This window comes from Erigeron canadensis, chromosome 1 (assembly GCF_010389155.1).
Source record: "Erigeron canadensis isolate Cc75 chromosome 1, C_canadensis_v1, whole genome shotgun sequence".
NCBI lineage: Eukaryota > Viridiplantae > Streptophyta > Magnoliopsida > Asterales > Asteraceae > Erigeron > Erigeron canadensis.
Window position 1 is genome coordinate 52240573 of NC_057761.1, and position 10136 is coordinate 52250708.

At 31.8% G+C, this 10136-nt stretch overlaps 2 protein-coding genes across 3 annotated transcripts; one reads left to right on the forward strand and one right to left on the reverse strand.

Annotated features, from left to right (window-relative positions):
- Positions 1-427: 427 nt before the first annotated feature.
- Positions 428-4903, forward strand: LOC122584969 (heparanase-like protein 3). Of its 2 annotated transcripts, XM_043757061.1 has the most exons (9): positions 428-830; positions 2327-2363; positions 2857-3040; positions 3147-3295; positions 3423-3653; positions 3759-3948; positions 4029-4154; positions 4277-4376; positions 4476-4903. In XM_043757061.1, exons 1-9 carry the CDS (start codon positions 537-539, stop codon positions 4839-4841), a joined length of 1677 nt encoding a protein of 558 aa, XP_043612996.1. In that variant the 5' UTR covers positions 428-536; the 3' UTR covers positions 4842-4903. The 2 variants fall into 2 exon arrangements, with proteins under 2 accessions (XP_043612996.1, XP_043612997.1); XM_043757062.1 differs by lacking the exons at positions 428-830; positions 2327-2363 and having other exon boundaries at positions 2918-3040; positions 3115-3295.
- Positions 4904-5218: 315 nt separating this feature from the next.
- On the reverse strand, positions 5219-9409 carry LOC122611223 (hydroxyproline O-galactosyltransferase HPGT3-like). The gene is made up of 12 exons (XM_043784211.1): positions 8929-9409; positions 8171-8234; positions 7841-7890; positions 7550-7737; positions 7312-7372; positions 7126-7198; positions 6912-7035; positions 6727-6814; positions 6420-6470; positions 5880-5951; positions 5646-5758; positions 5219-5531 (listed from the first exon to the last, which is right to left on the reverse strand). The coding sequence occupies exons 1-12, from the start codon at positions 9096-9098 to the stop codon at positions 5509-5511; spliced, it is 1077 nt and encodes a 358-aa protein (XP_043640146.1). The 5' UTR covers positions 9099-9409; the 3' UTR covers positions 5219-5508.
- Between the last annotated feature and the right edge of the window lie 727 nt (positions 9410-10136).

A 10136-nucleotide genomic window follows, 5' to 3' on the forward strand; every position in this document is an offset into this window, starting at 1 on the left:
TTGAGTTTACGATTTGAAATCACAAGGCTATTTGTCATCATCTATTATGATTGCAAGTTTCAATTTTGATGTGATTTTTATAACTTAAGATAAATCCAAAACTTTAATTAAACAACCGTACATCGTACGAGTACTATTTTTCTTTAAAAGTATATATTACAATAGATCCAAATATACCTTTACTAAAAAAGAAACTTAAAAAATATATGGCCTCACAATATTCTAGTCTTTTTGCTCCGTTCGTTATTGCCAATGGTCAACTATTTAAGGAGTTTATTTTCTAATATATGTTTGAAGTTTTGTATATGGAGTGTTGGGTGTATATATATATATATATAAAACTTATTCGGATGATACGATGTAACTAAGATGATAATTAACTTTAACTATATATATATAAACCATGTAGACAATACAAAACCCAAACAATTTTGCGTCTTGCAAGTCTATTTTCCATCCATTCTCTCTCACACATTCTCTAATAATCATTCTTTCTCAAGTCTCAACTTTCAAACAAGCATATATATAGTATAGATATGGCTATAAGCGACGACACGGAACATGGCAAAATCCGAACAAAAGTGGTGGTGTTTGAGGTGGGTTTATTAATCCTTCTAGTTGGGATATGTATTGTGGTGGTGGTGACCCATGGGTTAAGAAATCTGTTATTCAAAAAGGATGGTTTTGAAGAGGGAACGGTGAATGTGAATGGAACAGTTTCCATTGGTTTGATTGATGAAGACTTTATTTGTGCTACTTTGGATTGGTGGCCTCCTCAAAAATGTGATTATGGAACTTGTAGCTGGGGAGCTTCTTCTATTCTCAATTTGGTTAGTAATTTTTAGTTTTATTATTATTATTATATGCGTAATAATCTTTTTTTCCTCTTAATTAATCTTTTTTACTTTATTTTTGAAAGATATTATTCTACGTACACGAATTCCCAATATATTTACAATACTTACACCATAAGACTTAAGATATTATTCCACGAATTCCTAATAATCTTTTTAACTTTCATACGAAAACATTACTATAAAGGTTCTAACCGCATGAGAGTAATGTAAATATCGAAGAAGTTGTAGATTTTATATATTATTTTCAATCCATTATATTACTTTATATATATATATATATAATACGAGTAATGTACTTTTTAAATCATACACATACACATGAGAATATAAAATATGATCATTTAGATAGTACTCGTAGTAACAGAGATGATATTCAATTACCCAAGACTCTAATCTAATATAACATTATTTTTTCAAACAAAAATTGCAATAATATTACTGGACATGTTATTTGTTGGTTTAGATAAGGAGGACATAATTAACTGCTTCATGATGTTCACTCTTTTTTTACTATATATATGATCATTGATTTGTATTAAATAAATAAATATATCAGTTGTTTGGAATAATAAAAACAAGAATGTTCAAGTAGATGGTGATAGTGAGTAGTGACATCCATGATAGGTTTGTAAAATGACATTATTATATTGACTAAAAAAGCCCCATAATCTTCTGGCCAGTGATTACCACCCAAGGAAAACCGCGAATTTAGTCTTATGAATTAGCATGAGAGTTGACTTAGAAAACGTCAAACAATGTCAAGTTATTTACTAATTTTTTTTTAATAATTCATTATGTAAAATGAATAATCCTCCTAACAAAATAACCTAAAAATCATCCTAACACTTTAAGTAGGTGACATGTGGTATCCACTTTCCCCCTGATTTTTTTCACATGTCATCATCCAATAATTAAAAAGATTTTTAGACTATTTTGTTAGAAGAATTAATCATTTCCCATTCATGATTTGTCTATTCATGTTATGGGCTTATGGCCAGTCAAGAATTGGTTTTATACGGATAGGGCAAGACATGCGGGACTAGGATTAATGTGACTCGTAATACAAATTTTTTCATTAGTCTTTCATCGTCGTAAATTAATGATAGCATTTAAATTGTTACAATTTCTAACATTTAAATTGTTACAGCTTTTAACATTTTCTTAAAAGGATTTTTATCTATTTATTGGGAGTTTTAAGAGTTTTTAACACTTTTGATAGTATTATTTTATTTTTATTTACACAAATACATATTTATAGGCTATTTTGATAAGAAAAAAAAAAATCTTTCGAAAGTTTTTAAAGTTAGTGATATTAACCGGTTGTAAAAAGTACATCATTTTTCTAAAGAATTATATTTAAAGAACCCGTACGTAACACGAGTTACCGACATATAGACAACATTCTTATTTGTTTTAAAGTATTATTTAGACAACATTCTTATTTGTTTTTCTCTTAAACTTCGTGGCAGGATCTTAACAACACAATCCTGATTAATGCAGTTACAGGTGAGTACTTAACACAGTGATTAAAATCACTAGATATGTTTAAATTTTTTATTTTTTAAAATCACATTAGTGTACATAGGATGCATAGAAATGGGTGGTTAGAAAATGCTCGTAAAATCAAGGGATACCTCTTAAGCTACTACGAACATCCGAGTTTAAAATAATATTCCCGACTAATTCAAATAGGAAGCTAGTATGTTTCATCCTGTGACTGGAGTCGAACATATATACTCACATCGGGGATGTATGAACTTTATTTAATTACTTAATTTTCAGTATATTTTTGATAGTATTAGTATTCATCATTAGTATTATATAATGGGAGCCAATGGTACCATACTTTCTTATTAATTCATCACACATTACAACTGTTATAATACAGTACAAGTATGTAATGCATATATTATTGGTAGATTTCTAAAATCAATTCCTTTATATAATACTTGTAGCATTCCATAACAAATGATAAAATAGTTTGATCCTTAATCTGCAGCCCTTTTTCCATTGAAACTTAGATTGGGAGGTACTCTACAAAACAGGTTAATATACCAAAGGCAAGAGGATAAAGAACCATGTTCCCCATTTACCATTAGTAGTGAAGAAATACTCGGCTACACTCAAGGTTGCTTACCCATTTCTAGATGGGATCAACTCAACTTATTCTTTCAAAAAACAAGGTAACTTAAGTAACTTTTGGAGTTTATATTCCTTTTCATATGTTTGTGTTATGATATGACGTTTTTTGTAACAGGTTTTTGTTTTATTTTCTGTTAATTTTCAAAGAGCAAAGGTGATATTCGGATTGAATGCGTTAAGTCACAGAGAAGTAAATACAAATCAACTTGTCATGGGACCATGGAACTCGAGCAATGCAGAAAGTTTGATGCAATATACAGTTGACAAGGGTTACACCGTTCATGGTTGGGAACTTGGTAAGTTTAAGAGTCTAAAACCAATTACATTTTATTGACTAACTGCTTAGGGGCAATATGGTGTATATGGTTCGTTTTGCTCGCGAAGACTTGAAGTCTAACAAACATTTTTAATGATAACCAAAAGGAAACGAGCTAAGCGCAAAAGGAATTGGAGCAAGTGTGACTGCAGATCAGTATGCATTGGATACAATTTCACTCCAAAACTTAGTGCAAAAAGTCTACGACGGTATTCTAGTGAAACCAATGGTTCTTGGACCAGGAGGATTTTTTGATGCAAATTGGTTTGACCAGTTTATAAGGAAATCAAATGATTCACTTCAAGTGATTACCCAACACATCTATAATCTTGGACCAGGTATTATCAACTATTACAAGGCATAGTTATCATAAGTTAACAATAAACAAAAGTCAACATCAAACTCTAAATGCAGTTTTATTAATATTTGTTTGTATCAATTAGGTAGTGATAGTCACTTGATTGATAAAATACTTGACCCAACATACCTGGATGGAGGATCACAACCCTATAGAGATCTTCAAAACATATTGAAGATATCTGGAACTTCAACAGTGGCTTGGGTAGGCGAAGCTGGAGGTGCTTATAACAGTGGTCGTGACCAAGTCACCAATGCTTTCGTGTTCAGCTTTTGGTATGTTTTAGCAAATATCTAATGTTCAGTATTGTTAGTCACAATGCCTTAACACTCTTGTGTACAAACTTATTGTATAGGTACTTGGATCAACTTGGGATGGCATCATCGTATGATACTAAAACGTATTGCAGACAAACATTAATAGGAGGGAACTACGGACTCCTTAACACTGACACGTTTGTCCCGAATCCTGATTACTACAGGTAGTTTGTTTATGACTAGATATATACAGAAACATCAAAAGTTGAACTTCTGATTGGCTATGGCAAACATCCCAACTATTTTTTACCAGAGGATTTGACACTGATTATATGATACCATGTAGTGCCCTTCTTTGGCATCGTCTGATGGGAAGACGTGTTCTATCAACACAATTCCATGGTACAAAGAAGATCCGTTCTTACGCTCATTGTTCAAAAGATTCGGTAAGTATAGCCTTCCTATAACCAAAACTCCTGAATAAGATATGAAAACGTGTGTACTATCAATGAAACTAATGGTTTTGTATTGGCTAAATGTGGCAGAAAGGGATAACTTTGTTATTGATCAACCTTGATCGTGTTACGTTGACTAAAGTTGGTCTTTCAATTGATAATGTCACAATAGCAGTTGCATCAAAACAGCAAAGTAATCAAACACAAAGAAGACACTCCTCGAAACTTGAGGACAGCCGATTTACAAGAGAAGAGTATCACCTAACAACAAAAGATGGGAACTTACATAGTCACATAGTCCGTCTAAATGGGAAAGAGTTAACTGTGAATTCTACGGGGATCATCCCTTCACTAGATCCGATCGAAGTAAAGCTCACAAGCCCGATCACCGTTGCTCCTTTCTCAATAGTATTTGTTCATATACCTTCGAAACAAATTCAAGCTTGTACACAGTGACATTTTATTCTTTATAACATATCTATATCTATATTACATTATAACCCATATTACATTATAAATTATTTGGTTCTCTCCATTTTTTCATTTTTTTCAACAAAGTTATTGATAACCCCAAAACATTCCTCCTTTTTATTCACTGTTTTAAATATCTACACTTTAAATATTTATACTATCTACTTGAAATATCTATAATAACTTTAATGAAATAACTATACTATCCATTTTACATTAATAACCTGCACTACTCGCAGCCACCACTACACACATCACACGGGCATATGACAAGTTATTCGTTATTGTATATGTATGTTTTATGTTATTTATCATGATAGCAGGCAGACCTAAATGATCTAACAATAATAAGTATAAGCAAATGAATGAACTTTTGGGAGAGATGATCAATAAACAATTCCAGTATACATTGTGTCTATCATCTTCAATCTTGATCATTGAGTGCACTATAAAGATCAAGGAACTTTATAAAGTTTACCAGATAAAAAACACATTTTTTCTGGAAAAATGTGGGCAACCCCCTCTATCTAAAATAACGATTTGCTAAGATTTTCTTTACATCTAACTATGTGACAAAATGGCGAAAAAGACTTATAGATACGGGTAAACATCTGTTGAACCCCCAATATGGTTAGATCATTAACTCGCCTGATCAACCCAAAGAGCAAACTTTATCTGAGAAAAGAATAATCATCAAAATTAACTACTATGCAACAAACCAACAGATTTTCAACTTAGGCTTAAAGAAAACAAGAGAAATACTTCAAAACAGTAAAACATCAATTTTACCTTGTCGAGAGCTGCTACAACACACACGGGTGTCATCTATATAGGTTGCTTGTATACCCATCATCCATGAACCAACTGATGTATCCTCATGAGCATAAGTCTTCAAAGATGCACTACAAGCAAAAGCAAAATCATATGAAATGCATACTCTAATACATACTCATTGGATCCCATATGGGTCTATATCAAATGAAATTTTATTAGTCCAAAATGATTCGTTACTGTGATATTTACCTGTTAATATTGATGTACTGTGCAAAGTTTTTGGATATGATAAAAAGTGAGCCAGATGCATGCCGAAAGTACCTGGCCAAGAAACAGGAGTTTCATCATATATCAACACATATATGACTCAAAAGCACTAAATAGACCTTCCAATATAGTTTAAATGTATGCAAATATGGATGTACCTCCATGTCCATATAAAGTTTAGTGCACGTATGAATGACATATATATGGAATAAATATACAAAAACAAAAACAAAAAACAATAAAAGGGTTCTTGTAATTCATCCACCAAAGAGATTACAACCCTGATGATCTACGTAGAATCATGATACTAATCTTATAGCCCGGGTAGGAAGCAATTACTAAAAAAAGGGGAGAAAACTAATAAAGATACTTGGATCGTATCTGATATATTGAATACTTATCTATTTCTATTATCTTCTGGAGAATAAGAGCCGTATCAAAGTCGAATGTTGGCCATCTATTAAGTATTTAAACTAAAGGGTGATTGACATGATTTAAGAAGAAAATGAGGACATGACTTACGATTTCTCATCTCCAAACTTCCACCACTCAGGTTCATACCACTGCTTTCCCCTGAAAAATGATATACATGCATGAAAGGTTAAACTATGCAGAGAAAAAACTGCAGCAAATCTCTTTTGAGTACAGGAATTCATGATCTACACAAAATGTTTCTGTTTCTTACATAACATTCTTGATACGATAAAGATGGGGTAACTTTTCAACCAGTTCAACGCATGCCATAGTAGTCAATTTGATATGTCTATGTTTATTAAACAAAGTTGATAATTAAATCAATAACTATAACTATTTCCAGTACTATACTTACTCTTCAGAAACTACTTCTCCTGATTTCATACATCCAATATAAAGACTATTTTGACCACGGCGGCTTTCAAGAAGCTCAATTAACCCCTCTGAAAAGCAGAAAAACAAAATCACCACATAGACTATCAAGAACCTACAGATTATAGAATGAAAAGATGTACAGTCTAGAATAGAAATACAACTTACCAAGATCAAGGTGAATATCATTATCAACTTTTACATAAAACTCAGCATCCCAATTTTGAACAGCTGTGCTGAAGAAAAACTTTGCCTTTTTAGATGATTCTTCATCAGCCTCCTCATGACCATCCTAACAGTCATATAATTAAGGATTCATTCAACTACACAAGTCGTAGAAAAAGAATATGGTTACATATGAAGATTGAACTTATAAGCTTACAAGAATCATAAAATCATGTGTTGTGCGGTTTTCCTCATCAATGTTGCGGTCCAAGCTATCACCGCGATTTGGACTGGAATTTCAAAAGCAAACTTCTTAAACTATGAGATTTGTTGCCAGATAAGAAACAGAACATGACTGAACAACAAAAGATTGAATGAATACAGTTTAGGTTAAGAGTTTAACCTCCGGCCAATAATGAAACGTATGACTATTCCTCTTTCTTCAAGCTTCTTCAAAGAACCACCTGCCAAATTAAAGCTGATATGTTACTTCACAAGTTATACCATAAAATTGCACCTTTGCTCATTTATATATAAACTGAAGATAAAAAATTGTATGCTCTTTCAGATCTTCAAATACCAAACAGGGGGTTACTAGTCACTAGAAAAGAGCATAGAATGTTATTCAATCGTGAGCTGACCTCCAAGCGTCCAAGAATTTCTGAAAGAATTTCTTTTTAACCGACTCCCGAATCCAGTGTAAATACCAATTACAGCAAGAAGCTTTTTATTGGAAGACCCGGGCTGCTTCAGTTGGTTCTTGAGATATCCTTGACTCTTGGCTAGTGTTATTTCCATCTCAGCTTCCACAATTCTTCGCTCTAAATCCCTAAAGAAAGATCATTTCCACCCAACAAGACAGTCAGCACATCAAATTTGATTATAACCAGTAGATATGATACATATGCAATTATGAAGGCCCAAGTAATTACTTGCATCCTAGGACCATTAGCTTGTCTTCAACAGTTAGAACCTTTGGTCTCTATCATATTAAACAACCGCCGGCAAACAAAATAAAGAGAAAATCAGTTGGCAGAAAAGGAAAAAAAGACTAATCAAATCTTGATAAATATACTACAATTACTAACTAGATACAGAACATTAAGTCATCAACTCATATGTCTCCATATTCTGAGCACTCATCGATTATCATAACTTAGTTCATTGTTTATGTTGAGTTAGCAAGAGTGGAAATATCATCCAAACTCCATCATCAATCAGATATGCAATATGTGTGGGCAATCACAGGTTAAAAAGAATACCTGGGCAGAATTCTTCATAAGCAGATTAGACAACAAAGTTCTGTTCTCAGCATCTTGCCACAACCTAGCAAAAAGAATAAGAAAAACATTTCTCAGATTCATAGTGAGATAATTATCTCAAGTACTCGGAGGGGACAAATTAAAATGATGTCTAATTACATAAGTTGGCTGTTTTAGCACAAACCTAACAAGTGATCAGAGTTTCAGGCTGTCTAAATTGTGTATTAAATGGCGTTTAAGTACAAGGGGTGTTTAGCAGTTTAGGTTACAGTTGTACTTGGCTCTTCAAATTATTATCTCTTTCTATTTGTTTTACACTTTTCTCTCACACACTTCTAATCTTATAACCTAATCCTAACAACCGGAGAAATATATAGCCTAAATAACTACAGGTTCGGTATTAACGACATAACCCATAAACCTGTTTGACAAGCCAGCCCGTTTAATCAATTTAGATAAAAACAAATTCAGTGGTGTACACTTTACCTCCTAGGTATAAGCATTGTTGGGGGTTTGGATCAAGGTTTTTAACACAATTAACACAGTATGGGTTTGAGTCTGAGTGATTCAAATCTGTTAACTGGTCAACCCTGAATTCGACACTTGTGTTGCATTGTCTACAGATTCGAAGTGTTTCTCAAAGATTTCAAATTTAAGTGAGAATTGACAAAATAATCATACATATAAACTGACATATGTATATAAATGATATAGAATTTAAAAAATAAAAGAAAAGGGGGGGTGATTGGAAAGAGTACCTGCCAGCAATGTAAAGCCAGGCGAGACAAGAACAAAAAGCCAAAAGAATCGAAGCCGTTGAAGACGAAGAAGAAGGCGATGAAGATCTCCAACGATGAGGTTTTTTATCATGTTTAGGGATTGTGGTTGGCAAGCCCTCCCTGTAAAATAGAGGAGGGCCTTTTTCCATTTTCTTTTTTCTTCCAATTCAATTCAATTGATTTTATCAATGAAAAAAGATTTGATAGATTGAACGCCTGTTGTTGTTATTGTAAGATTTGATTGGTTTAATTAGTGTGTTGGGGATCTGATTTGTTAAAAAGAAACACACACACACACACACAGAGTAATTAAATATGTTGTTGTGTTGAGAGGGAAAGAATATGGAGATTGATGTTTGCTGACATATATATATATAGAAAGACACTGCTCAACTAACCATCCTCTTTGTTTTCATCATCAACAATCTTTCTTTAAGCCGGAGATCGGTTTTCTTTTGGGTGCAGGTTTGAATATTGAAACTCCTTTTATTTTCATTAAATTTTAATTTTTATAAAATTTGAAAATGTGATTTTCCAAAATAAAGTTAAAGTAACATAATATTACGTGATTGATTGAAAATGAGTGGGGTAAATAATTTACTAGTAAAGTTCACTGTAAAATAAAATAAGTATTTAATAAAAATAAAGACTTCTTTTAAAAAAAATTAATTAAAATTAATAAAATAATAAGTTTTTCTTCAAAGAAAATATCATGTATATCAATACAATATATAATATAATCAACTAGAACAATACCCGTATAGGTTACACTTGATTATCAAATACATTTTTATTTATGTAAGTACTTATGACCATGATTAAATTAAGATTGAGATATATAAACGTAAAATCAAATGATTATATATTTAAATTTAAACTTGTACTAATTATTTGGTCATTTTAGAAAATTAGAAAATGACCCATATTGTATGACTTTGTCTATCTTAGGTACTGTTATGTTAAAAAAAGTTATAAACTAAACCTTTAAATTTGATAAATATACATAACCCTTTGAATTTTACATAATCCCTCCTGAAATATATATGTTTTATCTAAGATAGGTATTGTATGTTTTATCTAAGTTTTTCTCAACAAAATTATTTATAAAAGGGTTGTTTCCGTATTGTATATGTGGCATGAAAACGTCTAAGTTTATAAATTATTTTAAAAATTTATGTCTTCAGAGT

Excerpts from the sequence above, each read along its gene's own strand:
- LOC122584969 (XM_043757061.1), top strand. The coding sequence starts at position 537 with ATGGCTATAAGCGACGACACGGAACATGGCAAAATCCGAACAAAAGTG. Across the intron at positions 2,364-2,856 it reads CCTGATTAATGCAGTTACAG|CCCTTTTTCCATTGAAACTT; the intron begins GTGAGTACTTAA and ends CTTAATCTGCAG. Across the intron at positions 4,155-4,276 it reads CCGAATCCTGATTACTACAG|TGCCCTTCTTTGGCATCGTC; the intron begins GTAGTTTGTTTA and ends GATACCATGTAG.
- LOC122611223 (XM_043784211.1), bottom strand. The coding sequence starts at position 9,098 with ATGGAAAAAGGCCCTCCTCTATTTTACAGGGAGGGCTTGCCAACCACA. Across the intron at positions 7,373-7,549 it reads AAATTCTTGGACGCTTGGAG|GTGGTTCTTTGAAGAAGCTT; the intron begins GTCAGCTCACGA and ends TTAATTTGGCAG. Across the intron at positions 7,199-7,311 it reads CGTTTCATTATTGGCCGGAG|TCCAAATCGCGGTGATAGCT; the intron begins GTTAAACTCTTA and ends TTGAAATTCCAG.